The 23,337-nt window shown below is 40.8% G+C and overlaps 1 protein-coding gene across 1 annotated transcript in view; it reads right to left on the bottom strand.

Annotated features, from left to right (window-relative positions):
• klf12b (Kruppel like factor 12b) overlaps positions 1 to 23,337 on the bottom strand; it is a 153,012-nt gene that overhangs the window by 60,832 nt on the left and 68,843 nt on the right. The window contains exon 3 of the mRNA XM_055870925.1: positions 4,165 to 4,744. Within this exon, the coding sequence (XP_055726900.1) occupies positions 4,165 to 4,744 (580 nt within the window). The remainder of the gene's footprint in view (positions 1 to 4,164; positions 4,745 to 23,337) is intronic.

The raw sequence follows: 23,337 nt of genomic DNA, 5'->3' as shown, positions 1-23,337 counted from the left end.
GATTTGTCCCAAATACAATGCTTTTAGTTTTTTAAATATTTAAGACTAACTTATTCCTTGCCAACAATTCTGAAACTAACTGTAGCTCTTCGTTAAGTGTTGCAGTCATTTCACTCGCTGTAGTAGCTGACATGTATAGTGTTGAGTCATCCGCATACATAGACACACTGACTTTACTCAAAGCCAGTGGCATGTTGTTAGTAAAGATTGAAAAAAGGGGCCTAGACAGCTGCCCTGGGAAATTAATGAATCTACCTGGATTATGTTGGAAAGGCTTCCATTAAAGAACACACTTTGTGTCACGCCCTGATCTGTTTCACCTGTTCCTGTGATTGTCTCCCTCCAGGTGTCGCTTATTTTCCCCAGTGTATTTATCGCTGTGTTTCCTGTCTCTCTGTGCCAGTTCGTCTTGTATGTTTAGTCATGTCAACCAGCTTGTTTTTCCCATACTCCTTTTGCTATTCTCCTTTTTCTAGTCCTCCCAGTTTTGACCCTTACCTGTTTCTGGACTCTGTACCCGCCTGCCTTGACCACGAGCCTGTCTGCCAGTCTGGACCTCCTGGACTCTGATCTGGTTTTGACCTTTTTGCCTGTCCACGACCATTCTCTTGCCTACTCCTTTTGGATTAATAAACATTGTAAGACTCCAACCATCTGCCTCCTGTGTCTGCATCTGGGTCTCGCCTTGTGCCTTGATACTCTGTGTTCTGTTAGACAGGTAACTATTTATCCACAATATAGCAGGGGATGTAAAGCCATAACAATTACGTTTCTCCAGCAGCAGACTATGATTGATCATGTCAAAAGCTGCACTGAAGTCTTACAAAACAACTCCCACAATCTTTTTGTCATCAATTTCTCTCAGCCAATCATCAGTCATTTGTGTAAGTGCTGTTCTTGTTGAATTTCCTTCACTATAAGTGCACTGAAAGTCTGTTGTCAATTTGTTTAGTGTAAAATAACATTGTATTTGGTCAAACACATTTTTTTACGAAAGTTTATCAAGGGTTCGTAACATGCTGATTGGTTGGCTATTTGAGCCAGTAAAGGGGGCTTTACTATTCTTAGGTAGCAGAATGACTTTTGGTTCCCTCCAGGCCTGAGGGCACACACTCTCGTAGGCTTAAATTGAAAATATGGCAAATAGGAGTGGCAATATCGTCTGCTATTATCCTCAGTATTTTTCCTTCCAAGTTGTCAGACCCCGGTGGCTTGCCATTGTTGATAGAGAACAATCATTTTTTTCACCTCTTGGTACACAGTGCATTCAATGTGTAACAGTTAGAGAGGTGTTTACTATATTCCATAGATGCAATAATATACAACAAAGCATGTCCTATACACACTCTCTAGTATGCTGTCTATCTTGATGCTACTCTCTCTTCCCCCATCTACCAGGTCAGCTGCTGTCTCAGAGCAGTGCAGACAGTGACCATAACGGTCTCGAATAATATGGGTCTGGAGGCAGGAGACAGACATGGTGTTATTGTCGGACCTGGGTTCAATTAGTATTCAAACCCTTTCAAAACTGGGATGGATTGAGCTTGTTTGGGTCAATTAAACCAAAGGCATACAGTAATCTCCAAAAGTGCCAAACTCCACCCATCTGGTGCTCCAGACAGACAAGCAAACACTCAAAGTATGTCGAAAGATTTCAATCACTATTTGAACCCAGGTCTGAGTATTACACCGGGAAGAAAACACAGCCAATACTAAAACTACAACTCTGTCTCTGGCTTTCCTGTATAAGGTCTTCTTTCCCACCAAGACTGAGCACCTATATTCTCAGCAAAACCCCTAATTATACAGGCTGATAAGTAGAGACGTTAGTTGGAAAACGTGTATTTGGAGCGAGGGAAGGGGACACAAAAGAGGAGTACATGGTGGAGAGGTGAGAAGAGCCTTGGCGCGTTTCTTTCTTTCTCTCTCTTTCTTGCCTGTTGTTTCCAGTCAAGCCTAGTTTCCATGGAAACCTGCTCCCGGAGACAGATATGAGAGAGGAAGGGCACATGCCCCTCTCTCTGAAAGAGGATGGCCAACCTGAGTGTGTGTATGGGGGGCGGGTGGGCGGTAGGGCCGTGTCCGTGTGAGAGAGAGAGAGTGAAAAGAGAGAGTGGGAGAGGGAGAGAAGAGAGCTGTTCTTTCGTAATTCTATTGATCCTACACTTCATTACAGTCCGGTACAGATGATGCATACAGCAAAAGCAAATCCCAAGGAGACATTATGAGACCAATATAGTGACTGCATCACAGTATGATTGCCAGTTATCAATATATCAGGGAAAAATGGCACATCCTACAAAGAAGCACAGTGTGGAGCTGTGGTCCAGTGTTAACACTCCTGGCTCCATGCACGTATGTGACACGCCACAGGAGACTGGGATTCAATCCCGAGCGTTCCCTTCTCTCTCTCTCCTGCTCATCTATCTCCCACTGTTTCAAATCTGTCTGTCAGCACAATATGAAAGGAGAGTGACTCGCCATGGAAGAAGAACAATAATGTGTCATATGAGGGGACAGGTCATGTAATCGTACAAGAAGCATGTTAGTGTGCATTCCACTACAGTGAAAGGATGGTACAGTACTTTGGCTCGCTCTGCACTGCTTCTCCAACCAGAGAAACCATTTGTTTGGATATCATTGCAGTACTGCCAAACTCAATGACTCTACAGTTCATTGCCATGTTCTTTCTGTAACGTCTTACGCTATATCACCCATTAAAACACATGTATGTACACACACGCACACGCACGCCCACACACACAGTAACTGTACAGTACAGTACAATGCAATGCTCTGAGTGCCTCATGTTCTGGCTGTATCACCACAGTGACTGTCTGCCCCACCCCAGGGCTGACCCCGATTCCCCTGCTCTCCACTCACACACTGGGTGGAGCTGGTGGTGTTGCTGTGTGTGTGTGTGTTTGTGTGTGTGTCTGTGCTCTCAATGTACACTGCCACCCATCTTCAATATTGGTCTCCACCCTATTACGCAAGCCTTGTTTTTCCTCTCTTTTGTCCTCTCTCCTCTCCCAGAATGCACACACCCAGCGTTTAAAGCGCCCGTCTCAATGGACCCTCCCGCCTACCCAATGAGTGGGTGTGTCAATCTGCCAGGGAGTGACGGACAGCAGCCTCAGATAAACAATGTTCTTTTACAACAAACTGCTCCCCAGTGTACAGCCTCCAGTCGACTTGACAGAAACACCCAAAGTCACTAGTGGTTTGCGCACGCTGACTATAAAACCACACCCTGTAGCAAGCCTGCCTGCTCCAAAACAGAAGGATCAGTCAGAGCGCACACACACACACATACAAGCATGCATGCAAACATGCACATACAGAGCAAATGCACAAGCACAAATATTATGATTTATTATTTGTATTATTACAGGCACACGCACACTCGTCTGTCTGTCTGTCTCTATCTCTCAAATCTAAGTATAACCCAGACCCAGATGTGTGCTTTAGATTAGGGGAGAGAAATATGGCAGCCTGCCTGGTCCTCGTTACCTTAACTGGAGGCAATAGGACGGCCGAGGAGAAAAATCCTCACACTTACAGACGGAAAGCTTTTCATCCTCTAAATCTCATCTCCTCTCAAAAGGACTGCGTTATCTCCTGGGGACCATCTTTAGCATAGAGCACACACAGGCCTGTCATTACACCGGATGGTGTTGTCTTTCTCTGTCTCCTGTCTCTTTTTATGTCTGACCTGAAGTGTTCTCACACTGTATTGTAGACATTGTCTGTTGAGACAGAAGGGAGGAGAAGGCAGGACTATGTAGGGGTGGCTAACTTTATCCCAAGTAACTCCAACTATGGTATTGGGATGATAAGGCAGGAAGATGTTTAGTATGATGTTAATGTCAGGCTGTTGAGTTCGGGTACAAGACAATACATGCAACTAAACAGTAATGACACTGTTGTGACACAGTGTACAGTAACTACACTACATGGGAAGGTACTTGTCCCACTTTTGCCGTATACTGTACATTCCAGTAAAGAGTGAAAAGAGAAGAGCGAGGGAAGAGAAAGTAGTCTTCTGCCTCATCTCACCCGACTCTTCAAGATGACGAGAGAGGGAGAGAGATACAAATAAAGAGATATAGATAAAGAGAGCGACAGATTAGAGAGAGAGAGAGAGCACGCTCTTTGTCTCACCTTTGCCATGGTGGCTCTTGTGGTCGTCCAGCAGAGGTAGCATGATGGCATTGTTGTGGAGGCTGGAGGGTGAGCGCACGGACGTGGTGTGCATGAGGGGTAGCGACTGCACCACCACAGGGATACGATGCACTTGGTGGCCCCCCATTTTACCCCCTACTCCTCCTCCGCCCTGTACCCCTCCAAGGTTCAGGGGGCTTGAGGGCGGTGGCGGCACGGGGTGCATGATGTGCAAAAACTGCTGTTGATGATGATGATGATGACCCCGGACAGCAGCTCCAGGGGCTACCAGGGGCCCGGGCGTGAGCACGGACGAGGCGGAGGTGATGACAGACAGAGAGGAGAATGACAATGATGAAGAAGAAATGGAGGGTGGCGAGAAAGCGGAAGTGACAGGAGAAGCCGTGGAGGTGAAGGACGGGGGTGAGGGGCGGGGCTTGTTGATTGACAGGTCGACAGGCTCGGTCTGTGTCTGGAAGTGGGGGTCATGGGAGAGCAGGTCCTCAGGAGGTTCAGGTTTGACTTTGCTCAGCAGGAGGGGGACGGTGTCCATCGTGGGGTAGCTGTGTACTTTGGGGGACTAAAGAGGAAAAGAGAGACAAATATCTGATTATTGATCCAACATCTGTATTAGTCATGTGATGGTCTTCCCTTTGGTATGCATATCACTTAACCCTGCCAAGAGACACACACTATTGACCTTTGGGGGATTGAGGGAGGAAAGGAAACACCAGTCAAAAGATCCATGTTCTATATATGATCTACATGTGTCATGATTATACACCTATACATATAGCCCATTGGAACTACTACACAAGCTGTGGCCAAAGACCGATTCCTGTGGCAGAAAATGATTGCCGCCTTATGTTCCATAAATGATGAAGATGACTAAGTAAGTAAGTATTGGAACTAGCTTGTCTATGTGTACTACAGTGTCCTTATTAACATCCTCAATCTCAGAAGGATTTGTATCAATCTTTCATTCAAAGGTAACATAAATACATAGATTATGATGTATGACAGAGATATGATGACGACATATGTCGCACTGATATTTACTAGATTAGAGAGGATGAAGTATGTGAACATAGTAATATCCTCTTGCTCATGGAAGCTGTCAACTAGAGAAATGACTAATCTGCCGTAACTATGATGTCATAAACCGAGAGGAAATGATGGGGAATGTTTGGTCTCTTCTCTCTCCACTGGCATTTATTACTTTCTCTCTTCAAGTGTTTCTCTCTCTCTTTATGGCCCTTGTCACCTCTTACTGTGGTTATCTCTCATTTTCTCTCTTCTGGCCCTTCCCTCTTTCTCCTGACTATTTCCACCCTATCATTCTCTCTCTCCCTCTCTTTCTCCACCTCTCTCTCTCTCGCCTGGCGTATGTCTCTTTCTCCTTCCTGGTTTATATCCCTCCCACAGGAACTCAGCTCTCTTGGCTCCCCCATATCTCTCTTAAATCTCCTTTTTGTGATGGTGGAAAAAACATTATATGGGCAATCATCTGTCCCAGGCCTCTTAAGGCCAATGCCGGTGGTTCAGTGTGTCCCTCCATGCACCCTATACTTAACAAATCCCAGGCCTCTAAGACACATTGTTCTGTCTGTCCGGAGGCATTTCATAACACTGTTTATCTCAACTTAACTATCTAGGACATGCCGCTGTCAACTGCTAGCCTGCTGCTGTCTATAGACAGGACTCTCTGCACGTGGTGGCTACATGAAAGGCCCTGTTTTAAAACACAACGTTTTAAGAAGTAAATCCACAACAGTAGGTGCATGAATAATACTGTAGAACGTTTTAAGAGGAATGTATACAATCCATAGATGCGAACTGTCCATCGTATTTATTAGTCATCTGTAACCAACAAGGTTACACTTTACTGTAGGTGTCCTTACACATTCACAGAACCTTTATAACAGCTACATAGCACATTATAACGTTCATCATAAGCCTTCGTTAACAGTTATTGAAAGTTATTAGTTATTAGCTACAGCATGCTATATAGCTGTTATAAAGTCTTTATGAATGCGTACGAAGGACACCTACAGTAAGGTGTTACCAGATAAATGAGGCTGTGTGTGAATGTTACGCTCCCCAACAAGAAACCAAAAAACTGTCTCTCAAACAGCCGGGGGAACTAACAAAGAGTCACTAACAACAACCAAAACAAAACAGGTAGGGGTTTCGAAGGGGTTCTCAAAGACACCTATGTCCACTAAAAGTTAAAAGCAACAAGAAATATGGGTCCTAATGACTGATTAACGAGACTACAGGTGCAACACATCCTGACCAACAAGGATGATTCCAATCAGGGCAAGCCATACCCAAACAGAACCAACCTCTATGATCCAAATCGAAAACGAAATTGAAAACAATATTGAGCAAAACCCAAATGCCTATAACAGTGGGAAAACGTACACTGGTATATATTTGAACTTGTTTACACTGTATACAGGGTTGAGGAGTAACGGATTACAAAAAAACTGTAAATGCAATCCGTTACATTACCAGCAAAGATATTGTCGTCAGATTACAGATACCTTTTGAAAAACTAGATGATTGCTTCTAGGATTTCTTCCCAAGTCAAAAAGAATGTTTGCCAAATAAATATTTTGCACCTTTCTGTTTTCTCAATGACGGAAGCAAGTTCAGGGAGTGAGTTCTTTTAAATAAATAAATGAAAACATAATACAAAACAAGAAACATGACAGAGATATGATGACGAAACAGACATAGGTTTGCACTGATATTTACTAGATTAGAGAGGATGAAGTATGTGAACATAGTAATATCAACGCACAGACATGAAACTGAAACAGAAACAATGACGCCTGGGGAAGGAACCAAAGGGAGTGACATATATAGGGCCGGTAATCAAGGTGGTGATGGAGTCCAGGTGAGTGTCATAATGCGCATAACGATGGTGACAGGTGCGCGTCATAACGAGCAGCCTGGTGACCTAGAGGCCGGAGAGGGAGCACACGTGACATCGGCATTGAAAAAAGGCAGCAAAGTTTGTTCTGCCTGTGCGAGTCTGACCACAAGTCAGAAACACTATGATGACATGCTAAATGCGTTTGATGGATCGCAGGATAAGAGCAGGAATAGGCTTCTATAGGATACTTCCAGTGATGTGACTGCTGTCGGCATTCCAAAGATTCTACAACTTGAATAGACTCTTAGAGGTAATGACTACAGCAGTGGTGTAACCTACGGGCAATACAGATATCACATAAACCCATTAGGCTACATAGCACAATGATCACACTGCTGCTCTCTCATTTAGCTATTTGCGCCTTACGGATTGTAGTTGTTGTGGATGGCTGTTCGCAAATGCATATGTGTATGTAAACCCAATAATGGTTGAATTGAAGAAGTTGAAGCATTCTATCAATCATTGCTTTTGCAACATGGGGTGTATTCATTACGGAAACCGTTTACCGTTTAAGAACCAAACAGAAGTAAACTGATCAAACTGAGGAAAATGAGAGTTTCTATTGGACAAATTCAGGTAGGTCCCGCCCCGTTTCATTCTGTTTACTTCCTTTTAAGAAACGTTTTGCAACAGAATTGGCGTAACGAATACGTCCCAGTGGACAGCCAGTGGAAAATGAGCTCTTGCAACAGCTGCATAGTGTGGATCCCAGCCTATGGAATAAAAGTTTATACCACTCCCCCGTGTTATTGTGCTGCATACTGTCAAAAACAAGTTGAATTAACCTGTTGAGGATGGGGGCGCTGTTGTCACTATTTATGCTAATCGTGTAATTTTTGAAACGGCTTCCCACAAAATTCTTGATCGTACAATATGCATATTATTATTATTATTGGATAGAAAACAGTCTATAGTTTCTATAGGAGTTGAAATTTTGTCTCTAAGTGGAACAGAACCCATTCTACAGCAATTTCCCTGACATGGAGTCAGATTTCAGAAATGTTGGCCCCTGATCTGGAGTCAGTTAAAAGGCCGCAGTTATTGCTATGAGTATACGGACACTGCTTACGTCTTCCCCTGGATGCCTTTACGTGATGACGATTTGAATGGGGTCGATTGCGCGTTCACAGGCACTACAAATTAAAAAACCCTGTAGCTAGGAACTCTTTTCTTGCTGCGTAATGCGCCTGGAGGACATCGACCCGCACTTGTTCCAAGCATTAGTGGAGGGAGTAATATTACTCTGGTCATGTTTCTACTCGTTATGGGAGTTAAAAACATCATAAGGTAGTTAATTTAAAGCGTTTTATAGCAATTTATATCCGTTTAGTGCGATTTTGGGACATTTATTTCTGAAACGCTGTGAATTGCTGGGCACGCTTCCAGTTCATCCCGAACACAGTTGGCATTTCCACATGGCAAGAGGACAGCTTCCACCAAAAGACGATTAGACCCAAGAAAGGATCCTTTGCCCAAGATACTGATGGAAGAACAGCTCAAAGTAGGACATTTTTATTATGATAAATCGTGTTTCTGTCGAAAAATGTTAGTGGCTTAGGACGCCATGTTTTTTGACGTAGCTTCGCTTGGCGCAAACTGTATTGAAAAGTAAGGATAATTTAAAAAATGTAATTCCGCGATTGTATTAAGAATTAAATTGTCTGTCAATCCCTGTCCACCCTATATTTTTTAGTCACGTTTATGAGTATTTATGTATAAGAGTAGATCACTGTCTAATGTGGCGCACGGACATTTTCTCACCAGCTGGGCTACATTTCACATTGTCTAACCATGATTTTGGTGGCTAAATATAAACATTTTCGATCAAACTCTATATGGATTGTGTAATATGATGTTACAGGAGTGTCATCTGAAGAATTCTGAGAAGGTTAGTGAAAAAATTAATATATTTTGGCGATGTTGACGTTATCGCTCACTTTGGCTAGAATCAATGCTGGGCTGCTATGTGCTATGTGCTATGCTAATATAACGATTTATTGTGTTTTCGCTGTAAGACACTTAGAAAATCTGAAATATTGTCTGTATTCACAGGATCTGTGTCTTTCCATTAGTGTATGCTGTGTATTTTTACGAAATGTTTGATGATTAGTAAGTAGGTAAACACGTTGCTCTATGTAGTTATTCTAGTCCATTTGTGACGGTGGGTGCAATTGTAACCTATGCCATCTACCTGAAATATGCACTTTTTTCTAACAAAACCTATCCCATACCATAAATATGTTATCAGACTGTCATCTGATGAGTTTTTTTCTTGGTTAGGGGCTATAAATATCTTAGTTTAGCCGAATTGGTGATAGCTACTGGTGTTGGTGGACAAATAAAAGATGGTGGATTATGCTAATGTGTTTTTAGGTAATAGATGTACATCTTTACATATTGTGTCTTCCCTGTAAAACATTTTAAAAATCGGACATGTTGGCTGGATTCACAAGATCTGTGTCTTTCATTACCTGTATTGGACTTTAATGTGTGAAAGTTAAATATTTAAAAAAAATATTTTTTTTGAATTTCGCGGCACTGGTTTTTCAGTGGGGGTGGGGGGGGAGTGCCGCTAGCGGCACCCTCATCCTAGACAGGTTAAGAACACCACGAATGGGGCTTTTACCGCTCAATCTAATTTGTGCTGATTCAAAAAAAAGGCCTAACAGACACATGTTCAAACTCACACACTTTTGATAGACAAACAGCTGCAAATTATTGAGATATGAAGGTGTCACCAACAAAAACATAAACAATAGATCTATAGCAAATGCAGCATAATGAATACATTTTTCACATGCAAATAGGTAGTTCTCGGTAGTGCTCAAAGCATGCCATTCTGAGAGGAGCATTTATTATAACTCGAATCAATGAGCCCAATCAGGCATCCATGACAACAAAATCATAAACAACAGAGTAGGCTAATTAGTCCTTAGTTTTGGGATTATGCTCAGGTAAAACAATTTGACTAATCTATATTTCCATATTTCCTTCTAAGTCCTATTTTGTAGATCAAGGTGTATAAAAATTGGAATGACTAAAAATCTGACAGACTCTGTTGTTTTTTATGTAAAGATATAGCCTAATTGTATTATTATCTATAGTAGAAAACTGTGGCTTAGAAGAAGCCTACATAACCAACCGATAAAGTAAAATGCAACATCCATTTATGGCCAGCTATCTAATCTCTGACATTGATTTATCCTGCAATAGGATTCATTTTTTGTCTTCTTCGCATGCCTCTTAAGCAGGTTGACTTTTAATGGGATGCGTCTTGGTAGTACTGAGCTATTTGTGCAAAGTCAAAATTAGCTATATTTAAATGTTTATGAAAACAAAAATTTGCTAAATTAAGGTTAGGGTTCGGCATTAGGGTTAGCAGGGTGGTTAACCTGTCTAGGATCAGCGTGGCGCTAGCGGCACACCCCCCCCCCCCCCACTGAAAAACCAGTGCCGCGAAATTCAAAAAAAATATTTTTTTAAAATATTTAACTTTCACACATTAAAGTCCAATACAGCTAATGAAAGACACAGATCTTATGAATCCAGTCAACATTTCCGATTTTTAAAATGTTTTACAGGGAAGACACAATATGTAAAGATGTACATCTATTACCTAAAAACACATTAGCATAATCCACCATCTTTTATTTGTCCACCAACACCAGTAGCCATCACCAATTCGGCTAAACTAAGATATTTATAGCCCCTAACCAACAAAAAAACTCATTAGATGACAGTCTGATAACATATTTATGGTATGGGATAGGTTTTGTTAGAAAAAAGTGCATATTTCAGGTAGACTTCATAGTTTACAACTGCACCCACCATCACAAATGGACTAGAATAATTACAATGAGCAACGTGTTTACCTAACTACTAATCATCAAACATTTCGTAAAAATACACAGCATACACGAATCGAAAGACACAGATCCTGTGAATACAGACAATATTTCAGATTTTCTAAGTGTCTTACAGCGAAAACACAATAAATCGTTATATTAGCTTAGCACATAGCAATTAGCAGCCCAGCATTGATTCTAGCCAAAGTGAGCGATAAAAGTCAACATCGCCAAAAGATATTAATTTTTTCACTAACCTTCTCAGAATTCTTCCGATGACACTCCTGTAACATCACATTACAACATGCATATACAGTTTGATCGAAAATGTTTATATTTAGCCACCAAAATCATGGTTAGACAATGTGAAATGTAGACAAGCTGGTAAAGAAAACGTCCTTGCGCCACTTAGACAGTGATCTACTCTTATACATAAATACTCATAAACGTGACTAAAAAATATAGGGTGGACAGGGATTGATAGACAATTTAATTCTTAATACAATTGCGTTATTACATTTTTTAATTTATCCTTACTTTTCAATACAGTTTGCGCCAAGCGAAGCTACGTCAAAAAACATGGCGTCCTAAGCCACTAAAATGTTTCGACAGAAACACGATTTATCATAATAAAAATGTCCTACCTTGAGCTGTTCTTCCATCAGTATCTTGGGCAAAGGATCCTTTCTTGGGAGAAATCGTCTTTTGGTGGAAAGCTGTCCTCTTGCCATGTGGAAATGTCAACTACGTTCGGGATGAACTGAAAAGCGTTCCCAACTTTTCACATCGTTGCAAAAATAAATGTCCCAAAATCGCACTAAACGGATATAAATTGCTATAAAACGCTTTAAATTAACTACTTTGTGATGTTTGTAACTCCTATAACGAGTGAAAAGATGACCGGAGAAATATAACAGGCTAAACTAACGCTTGGAACAGGAGAGGGTCGGTGTCTTCCACGCGCGTTACGCAGCAAGAAAAGACTTGCTAGCTAAAGGTTTTTTTCATTTGTAGGGCCTGTGAACGAGCAATCGAGCCCGTTGGAATCGTCATCACGTAAAGGCATCCAGGGGAAGACGTAAGAAGTGTCCGTATAGTCATAGCAACGACAGTGCCCGTTTAAATGACTTCAGAAAAGTGGCCAACGTTTCTCAAATCTGACTCCATGTCAGGGAAATTGCTGTAGAATGGGCTCTGTTCCACTTAGAGACAAAATTTCAACTCCTATAGAAACTATAGACTGTTTTCTATCCAATAATAATAATAATATGCATATTGTACGATCAAGGATTTTGTGGGAAGCCGTTTAAAAAATTAGCCACATTAGCATAAATAGTCTAAACAGCGCCCCCATCCCCAACAGGTTAAGGTTAGGGTGTCACGTTCCTGACCTATTTCTGTTAGTTTGTTGTATGTGTTAGTTGGTCAGGATGTGAGTTTGGGTGGGCATTCTATGTTTTCTGTTTCTATGTTGGTTTAAGGGTTGCCTGGTATGGCTCTTAATTAGAGGCAGGTGTTTGGCGTTCCTCTAATTGAGAGTAATATTTAGGTAGGTTGTTTCACAGTGTTCGTTGTGGGTGGTTGTCTCCTGTGTCAGTGTTTGTCGCACCATACGGGACTGTTCGGTTTGTTTTTGTTCATCGTCATTTTGTGTAGTCTATTTTCCCTGTTCGTGCGTTCTTCGTGTTTAATGTAAGTTCGTCGTCCAGGTCTGTCTACTCCGTTTGTTGTTTTGTGGTCCCGTGTGGCTCAGTTGGTAGAGCATGGCGCTTGCAACACCAGGGTTGTGGGTTCAATTCCCACGGGGGGACCAAGATGAATATGTTTGAACTTTCCAATTTGTAAGTCGCTCTGGATAAGAGCGTCTGCTAAATAATGTAAATGTTAGTTATAGTGAAGTTTGTGTTTTTTCGTCTTTTCTTTTAATAAATTATGTGTTCACAACCCGCTGCGCCTTGGTTCCATCACTACTCCTCCTCTTCGGTTGAAGAGGAGGAGGACAACCGTTACATAGGGTTATTTAAGGTTATATTTAGGCACAGTGTTAGCAGTTTGCTTAAGGTTAAGGTTAGGTTTCAAATCAGATGTTATGCCTTTGTGGCTGTGCAAGCTCCTAACCTGTGACTCCCTCTTAAGGATCCGCCCCTTTTAAAATATTTTTTTGCCTGAAATGACTTACTCAAATCTAAGGGGAAAGTAATCTGTAAGTAACTGAAAGTAATTAGATTATGTTACCGAGTTTAGGTAATCCAAAAGGTACGTTACTGATTACATTTTTGGACAGGTAACTAGTAACTGTAACGGCTCATCCTATATAACTATGGCTGTACACACCTTTTCTATTCATATACTGTCCATAATGTCTATACACACAATCATATAGGCTACATATATATTTATGTTCCGGACTCTGACATTGCTCATTATGATATTTCTTAATTATTTTCATTTTGTTTCTGGGATTTGTGTGTGTTTTGTATTGTGAGGTATTACTGCACTGTTGGAGCTAGAAACATAAGCACTTTAATTCACCTAAAAAGAAAGGGGTCAATGCAAATAGTCTGAGTAGCCATTTGATCAACTGTTCAGCGGTCTTATGGCTTGGGGGTAGCAGCTGTTAACTTCTCTAGGGTAGGGGGCAGCATTTTCACGTTTGGATGAAAAGCATGCCCAAATTAAACTGCCTGCTACTCGGGTCCAGAAGATATGATATGCATGTAAATGGTAGATTTGGATAGAAAACACTCTAAAGTTTCCAAAACTGTTAAAATAGTGTCTGTGAGTATAACAGAACTGATTTCGAAGGCAAAAAGCTGAGAAAAATCCATTCAGGAATTCGTTTTTTGGGGTGTTTTGTAGTTTTCTATTCAATGCCATTACAGTATCCATAGACTTAGGACTCAAATTGCAGTTCCTATGCCTTCCACTAGATGTCAACAGTCTTTAGAAATTGTTTCATGCTTGTGTTCTGAAAAATGAGGAAGTAAGAGAAGTCTGAATGAGTGGACCCTAAAGTGTCACAGAGCTTTTTCATGCGCGCGACCGAGAGTGTGCCTTTCTTGTTTACCTTTTATATTGACGACGTTATTGTCCGGTTGAAATATTATCGATTATTTAGGCTAAAAACAAGCTGAGGATTGAATATAAACATCGTTTTACATGTTTCTATGAACTTTACGGATACAATTTAGATTTTTTGTTTGCCTGTTTTGACCGCGTTTGAGCCTGTGGATTACTGAAGAAAATGCGTGAACAAAACTGAGATTTTTTGGATATAAAGAGACTTTATCGAACAAAAGGAACATTTATTGAGTAAATTAATGTCTGCTGCGTGCAACCATATGAAGATCATCAAAGGTAAGGGATTAATTTTATCTCTATTTCTGACTTGTGTAACTCTTCTACCTGGCTGGTTACTGTTTGTAATGATGGGCTATGTTCTCAAATAATCGTAAGGTATGCTTTCGCCATAAAGCATTTTTTAAATCTGACACCGTGGTTGGATTCACAAGAAGTTAATCTTTAAACCTATGTAAAATATGTTTTGTTTTCAGAATTTTTATAATGAGTTTTTCTGTATTTGAATTTGGCGCCCTGCAGATTCACTGGCTGTTGACGAGGTGGGACGCTACCGTCCCACATACCCTAGTAAAGTTAAGGCAGGGCTTATTTTGCAGCCCTTTGCGAGTGAATTCCCTAATGAGGCAGACCATTTCCAGCAAAGCCTTTGCCCCCCGCCACCCAAATCAAGACCACGTTTCTGCAGTCTAAACTGTCAGTCTGTCTGTCTGCCTTTCTGTCTGTCTATCGTTCTGTCTGCCGTGTTGTGTTGGGGTGGTGTGTGCATGTGTGTGTGTTAGGGGTGTGAACGTTTAAATTGTGATCGTTAATGTTAAGAAAAAAACTTTGTTTTTTTGTTTTTTTCTCCCTCAAAATTACCTTTGCAAAGCATGCAAGATAAGACATTGCGAGATACAGATTACATAGACACATGTGCACAGATCTTTCTGCCTGCCTCCTCCCTCTAACTACCGTGGCTCGCCTGCTCTTTCTATTCGGTAATGATGCGAGTGTGTGTTTAGTCTTTGGTCTACTGTGTGTAGAATATCCTAGCCTATAGGTTGCAAATTGAGAAATCATATGACTAAACTCAATAAAACAAGAAGAAACTATACTATGAAACAAAGATGAATGATAGTAAAAAGCTTTTGAGCATCTTAAATAAAATTCTGGGCAAAAAGGCAAACTCAGCTCCATCATTCATTGAATCAGATGGCTCATTCATCACAAAACCCATTGATATTGCCAATTACTTTAATACTTTTTCATTGGCAAGATTAGCAAATGTAGGCATGACATGCCAGCAACAAATGCTGTCACAACACATCCAAGTATATCTGATAAAATTATAAAAGACAAGCATTGTTATTTTGAATTCTGTAAAGTGAGTGTGTAAGAGGTAAACTTTATGTTGTTGTCTATCAACAATGATAAGCCACTGGGGTCTGAGAACTTGGATGGAAAATTATTGAGGATGATAGCGGATGATATTGCCACTCCTATTTTTCATATCTTCAATCTAAGCTTACTAGAAAGTGTGTTCCCTCAGGCCAAGAGGGAAGCAAAAGTAATTCCGCAACCCAAGAATAGTAAAGCCCCCTTTGGTTGGCTATTTGATCCAGTAATCAGCCTGTTACCAACCCTTAGTAAATTTAGGAAATAAATAGTATTTGACCAGATACAATGCTATTTTACAGTAATCAAATTGACAACAGACCTTCAGCATGCTTATAGTGAAGGACATTCAACCAACACAGCACTTCCACAAATGACTGATGATTGGCTGAGAGAAATTGATGATAAAAAAATTGTGGGAGTTGTTTTGTTAGACTCCAGTGCGGCTTTTGACATTATCAATCATAGTCTGCTGCTGGAAAAATGTATGTGTTATGGCTTTACATCCCCTGATATATTGTGGATAAAGAGGTATTACTACACAGAGAGTGTTCTTTAATGGAAGCCTCTCCAACATAATCCAGGAAGAATCAGGAATTCCCCAGGGCAGCTGTCTAGGCCCCTTACTTTTTTCAATCTTTAGTAATGACATGCCACTTGCTTTGAGTAAAGCCAGTGTGTCTATGTATGCGGATGACTCAACACTATACATATCAGCTATTATAGCGAGTAGCTAACAAGGAGCTGCAGTTAGTTTCAGAATGGGTGGCAAGGAATAAGTCAGTCCTAAATATTTCAAAAACTAAAACCACTGTATTTGGGACAAATTATTCACTAAACCCTAAACCTCAACTAAACCTTGTAATAGATCATGTGGAAATTGAGCAAGTTGAGCTGACTAAACTGCTTGGAGTAACCCTGGATTGTAAACGGTCATGGTCAAAACATGTTGATACAACAGAGCTAAGCTGGGGAGAAGTCTGTCCATAATAAAACACCGCTCTGCACTGTCGACAAGGCAAGTCATGCAGGCCCTTGTGTTGTCACACCTGGACTACTGTTGAGTCATGTGGTCAAGGACGTCTCAGAACAGGGCAGCACGCCTGACCCTTAAATTAACACGTAGAGCTAACATTTATAATGTGCATGTAAATCTCTCATGGCTCAAAGTGGAGGAGAGATTGACTGCATCGCTAATTGTTTTTCACAAATCATACTAGCACATAGCTCAGACACCCATGAATACACCACAAGACATGCCACCAGAGGTCTCTTCACAGTCCCCAAGCCCAGAAAAGACTATGGGAGGCGCAAAGTACTACATAGAGCCATGGCTATATGGAACTCTATTCCACATCAGGTAACTGATGCAAGCAATAGAATCAGATTTTAAAAAACAGATAAAAATACACCTTATGGAACAGCGGGGACAGTGAAGAGACACACACACAGGCACAAACACACACTTACACATAGACATTATAAGACACGCACTCTACACCCACATACACATGGATTTTGTATTGTAAATATGGGATAGTAGAGTTGTGGCCTGAGGGAAAACACTTCATGTGTTGTGAAAAGTGTTATGAAATGTAATGTCATGTAATATTTTAAATTGTATATAGCTGCCTTAATGTTGCTGGACCCCCGGAAGAGTAGATGCTGCCTTGGCAGCAGCTAATGGGGATCCATAATAAATACAAAACACAAACGATGACAGGCCATGTTTTACTGAAGTTGCGAGACATTACAAGCCAAACAATTGGGAGATACAACATTCCTAGTGCACGGTTCCGGCTCTGTCTGCCTGGTGGCCAACCTGCAAGTACTGTGCCCCTCTCCTTTCTCTCCATCCCTCACTAGCTTTATGAAACATGTTTGTGCTTGTGTTCTTGGGTGTAGGTCCACTTATCATTCTCCTCCGTTCCAAAAACACTGAACCTTAGGAGTCGAGGAGTCTTGACTCTCAGAAATGTGAGTTTGCCCCTGGGAGTCGACTTGCAAGCAGTCGAGGAATCAATTATTTTGTAGTTGACTCTCCACCACTACGTCTTCGTCGTTAAAATTTTGGAAAAACATCAGAGAAAGGCCAGCGACAGCAGCGAAGTCCTGTGCGGCAATACTTTGAGAAGTTAAATGAGAAGGTGGTGAAATGCAAACTGTGCGAGGTGGAATTGATCTACAGTAATGGTAGTGCAGGTGCAACACTTAACCATCTGAAAAGAACACACTGTGAGACCCAAACTGTTGCTGGCAGCAGTGCAGCTGCATCGTGAATTAACATGGAATTGTATGATTTCTTCCTATTGTTTCAAAAAATTTGTTTAAATGTTACGATTTGTCTCATCCCTAGTGTGTGTTTGTGTGGTAAATGGGATGTTCAATCTGATAGGACGATATATCACATCTTGGAACACTTCAAAGTCAATGTGGGCTGTTCACATCCTGCCTCTGATTCACACTACTGGCATCACTAGACATATGGATAGCAGCTTCAATCACAACCTATTAACCAGGAGAACAAATACACTTTTGCACTCAGACACTCCACCATAGACAATGACTGTAAAGACCTTGATGTCACTGACTGCTAAAGCTTTTCCCTTGTTCCTTCTCTTTTGTCTCTCTGTCAGGGTCAGACACAAAGGGGTGCATTTCAATAGATCTTTATCTTTACTGATCTGAAAGTACAGCATACATAAAAGCAATAGGTTGAATGACTACCAGGAATGTAATCTCACCTTTTTGTTAGGGTCAGACACCATGAGTCTCAATAATCTAAAGTTGCTTCCTTTCCTTTTATTATCTTATCTCCTTTATCTGCACATATCTGACAACACAGCAAAATATGGTGGATAACTACCAGGAATTGTGCTTTCACCTTCTAATGTCAGTGCAGATGGTGGAAAGGAGATGAGTATTCACTTCAGACTAATGAGATGCAGCCTATAGGAAAGCTATGCTCAGTCGCCAATCGAGCCCTAGCCCATTGTCTTACACCTAATAGCCTTTGCTATAGGGAGTTATATAACATACTCAGATTATTTCGGAACAACCCCACTGACCCTACGCCAGACCATGCCTCTACTAGAATCCTTTCCTTTATGTATTTCCTGTCAATTGTAAAAGATTGACTCGATTGACTCTTGTGTCACCAATGATACTCCTGCGGTTTTCAAAAAACGCAGAGGGCTTGTGTAACGATTCTCTAGCTCTTCCTCCTCCTCGGACGAGGAGAGGCGAGACGGATCAGATGACCAATACGCAGCGTGGTAGTTTGACATTATATTTATTAAACAAGACAAAAAAGGAACTGTACTTGATACTAAACAAAATAACAAAACGAATGTAGACTGACCTGAACGTAAGAACTTACATGTAATGAAGAACGTACGAACAGGGAAAACAGACTACACAAAACGAACGACCGAACAAACAAACAAACCGAAACAGTCCCGTGTGGCGCGACAAACACAGACACAGGAGACAACCACCCACAACAATCAATGTGAAAACACCTACCTTAATATGGCGCTCAATCAGAGGAAATGAAAACCACCTGCCTCTAATTGAGAACCATATCAGGTCACCCTTTAACAAACATAGAAACACATAACATAGACTACCCACCCAAACTCACGCCCTGACCGTCAAACACATACAAAATAACAGAAAACCGGTCAGGAACGTGACATAACCCCCCCCCCTCCCTCAAGGTGCGTACTCCGAACGCACCACCAAAAGTCTAGGGGAGGGTCTGGGTGGGCGTCTGACCACGGTGGTGGCTCAGGCTCTGGGCGAGGTCCCCACCCCACCATAGTCAATCCCAGCTTACGTCTCCCCCTTAGAATGACACCCTCATATTACACCCACTTAATTTAAATGGTAACCTTAAGATAAGGGGCAGCACCGGGACAAGGGGCAGCACCGGGATAAGGTAGCTCAGGACAGAGAGATAGCTCAGGACAGAGAGGTAGGTCAGGATAGAGATTGACCACTGTTCTATTGCTTGCATTAGAAATATGAAATTGAAAAACTCTGATAATTATGAATTATACACAATGGTGAGTTCTATAACCATCACCAGTAATAAACAGAAGAAAACAGCATCTAATGGTTTAACTGTAGATTCTGCTGCATGCATATAGATAATATCCCCGTAATCTAAAATAGACATTAAAGTGGCCTGGACAATTTCATTCCTATTAACAAAAGTCAGACATGCTTTGTTTCTGTAAAATAAACCAACCTTGAACTTCAACTTCTTCACCAGCTCAGTGACATGTTTTTTAAATGACAGTTTGTCATCAAGTCAGATACCAGGATATTTGCAGGAAGGAACTCGCTCAATTTGTGTACCGTTTAAACAAGTCTATACAAATTAATTTAAATCTGGGTTATGGGACCTAGCACTAACCAATAGTAACCTCTGCAGTGCTTGAAAATCAGACTTAAAATGTGAAAAGGCTTGGCCAACCGATTGAGCAATGGATACAACACTATATAATCTGCATACAAATTAATATATATATATATATTTTTGTTTGTTATTTATATAGATTGTAAACAGCAGTGGGCCGAGAATCGAACCGTGGGCCACTCCTTTATATAACTCAAAGAAGTCAGATTTGACGCTATCTACTGTACCTTGATGGCCTGAGTTATTTTATTGCGATAATTATGAAACCATCGGCAAGCATCAGTACTCAACTATGTCAAGGACAGTTTACTCAACAGAATAACATGACTAACAGCTTTTGATGATGATCTATATTATTCAGAACTGTTTTCTACTAGATGCATACCAGACCTGTTTTAGCACTTCTTCTCATCCATTTATACCTCTGTGGCTGATAAACATGCCCTTTTCCAGTGACTCAGAATCCAAAAAACAAACTAACTCATGGTACTCTCCTGCACTCTCAGACCTCCTCTTGATAAGAAATCAAGCCTGGCCCAAGGCTATACAAACTGGCTCGTGAGCTGAATGGCAGCTATTTAGACAATTGAGAAATAGGTGCACTGCCCCGGTTAAACAGGCCAAATCAAACTACTTCATTAGTGCAATGACAGATTGTTAGTGATCCCTCTAAATTCTAGAAAACCATTAATTCACTGAAGTGGGGTAATTGCTCTACAGCCCTGCCTATGCAAGTAGTTTTAGACTCCTCCGTCATTACTGAAAAAGTTAAGATGCTTTTAATCAGCAATTTATCTCAGCTGGTTCCCAAATTTAAAGAAATGGTGGTCATACTGGTCTTGGTCAGTCGGTTGACTGTTCCTCCCACATACAGCCTCCAGTTGACTGTTCTTCCCACATACAGCCTCCAGTTGACTGTTCTTCCCACATACAGCCCCCAGTTTACTGTTCCTCCCACATACAGCCTCCAGTTGCCTCGATGGATGATCAGTCAACCTCATGTGACTTGGGAAATGTTATTCAGGGTTAAATTTTTTGGAACTCACAGAAACAGAAGTTCTTGCTGCCTTATAAGCTATTGACAACAAGAAGTCATTAGGGGCTGACAATTTAGACCCGTTTTTGTTTAATAATCTCCCCCTAGAGTCGATTGATGGACCGGTGGGTCAATCTAAGTAACATAATAAAAACATCCCCACCAAAATCCGAGATAACTGTTTGTTTTCCTGGGCTGCGTCTCAATCCACCACATCAGCCTATGGCGGCCTTCCTTATCTGCGGTGGAAGGTGGCCGAGCTACAGCGGGGTAGGACCATGAGACATCCCAAAAATCGTCTTCTCACGAAAAGGTCTGTAGCATCCGAACCGTTTGGGCTACAAACTAATGGGACCCCACTGTGGAAACGGGAGATTCTCACGAACACGATTCGGACGCTACCCCAAAAAATATGTGTAAAAAATATACAGTATATATTTCCTGTGCTTTCTTATATCTCCTAGGTATAGGACAGACACTTTTGACTCAAATTCTTGCCATTTATGAATGTTTTATATGGGTTTTATATGGGCTATAGTAGTAAAGGCCAAATTCAATATTTTATCAAATATTTTGTATTTATTTTTGTAATAGCTAAAGGGGTCCTAAAAATCTAAATCAAATAGCTAAACGATCCATAGTATGACTTACAGGGTTAGACATACAGGAGTTTTAAGTATGCAGTGCCGCTCATTGCTGGCTCGTTAACACACGTTTTTTTATTTAACTTTAGTATCAGGAAATATTACAAAAGTGTAGAAAGCGGCTTTTGTGCTACCACTCCATAACGGTGGTGATAGTCGTAATCTTTATAATTATTAACCCATTTCCAGGCTCCTTTGTCTTGTGAAAGCACTGGAATCATTGGTTGACAAACAGTTATGCTAATTTCCATGTGTAAATTATACTCTTAGTTCATCAGGGTAGATGGGTCAAATCTGAGTTCCTTGAGTTACATAAGGGACTTGTCCCAAAGTTTGATACTTGGCCCACTACTGTTTACAATCAATATAAATAACATTGGTAATGCTGTAAAAAAAATACATATATAATTTGTATGCAGATGATGCAGTGTTGTATTCCATAGCTCCATCGGTTGGCCAAGGCATTTCACATTTGAAGTCTGATTTTCAAGCACTGCAGAGTATCCGAAAGTTTGTCTATTGTATCCGAAAGTTAGTGCTAAATGCAACAACAAAAAATGCATGCTTTTTTTCTTGATCCCATAACTCAGATTTAAATTAATTTGTATTGACTAGTTTGAACGGTACACAAATTGAACGAGTTCCTTCTTACAAATATATTGGTATCTGGCTTTATGACAAGCTGTAATTCAAAAAAAGAATGTCACTGAGCTGGTGAAGAAATTGAAGTTCAAGGTTGGTTGGTTTTGCAGAAAAAAAGCATGTCTGACTTTTGTTAAAATGATCCACCCCTTTTTTTAAATTTTCGCCTAAAATGACATTCCCAAATCTAACTGCCTGTATCTCAGGACTTGAAGCAAGGATATGCATATTCTTGATACCATTTGAAAGGAAACATTAATTTAGGAGAATATAATACATTAGATCTGGTAAAAGATAATACAAAGACAAAAACATGTATTTTTTTTCTTTTTTTGTACCATCATCTTTGAAATGCAAGAGAACGGGCGAACAGCGTCTGGACAAGGGGAGAGGGAGGCAGCGTAGCCTAGTGGTTAGAGCGTTGGACCAGTAACTGAAAGGTTGCAAGTTCAAATTGCTGAGAAGGTACAAATCTGTTGTTCTGCCCCTGAACAAGGCAGTTAACCCACTGTTCCTATCCGGTCATTGAAAATAAGAATTTGTTCTTAACTGAGTTGCCTAGTTAAATAAAGGAAAAACAAAAAGGCTGTAATGTATTAATCCAGCCCAGATGCAATTTAGAGTCTGGCCACTAGATGGCAGCAGTGTTTAAGACTGATCCAACAAACCATTGCATTTCTGTTAACATTTTTGTATCAAGACTGCCCAAATGTGCCTAATTGGTATATTGATAGTTTTTCAAGTTCACAACTGTGCACTCTCCTCAAACAATAGCATGATATTATTTCACTGTAATAGCTACTGTAAATTGGACAGTGCAGTTAGATTGACAAGAATTGAAGCTTTCTGGCAATATCAGATAAGTCTATGTCCTGGGAAATGTTCTTGTTACTTACAACCTCATGCTAATCACATTATCCTATGTTAGCTCAACCATCCCGCGCGGGACCCACTGATCCTGTAGCAGTTAATAGGAAGGAAATTGTCCAAGCCATTTTTATGTCTATTTTAAATTACGGGGATATTATCTATATGCATGCAGCAGAATCTACACTTAAACATCTTGATGCTGTTTTCCTCTGTTTATTACTGGTGATGGTTATAGAACTCACCCTTGTGTTTTGTATTAAAAAAAAATGTGTTGGGCCTCTTCGTATGTAAGGAGTGAGCAGAATTATATTGTGTTT

The sequence above is a fragment of the Salvelinus fontinalis genome, chromosome 19 (genome assembly GCF_029448725.1).
Source record: "Salvelinus fontinalis isolate EN_2023a chromosome 19, ASM2944872v1, whole genome shotgun sequence".
NCBI classification, from domain to species: Eukaryota; Metazoa; Chordata; class Actinopteri; order Salmoniformes; family Salmonidae; genus Salvelinus; species Salvelinus fontinalis.
Note: the sequence above shows the minus strand (reverse complement) of the source record. Positions and strands in the feature narration are given on the sequence as shown.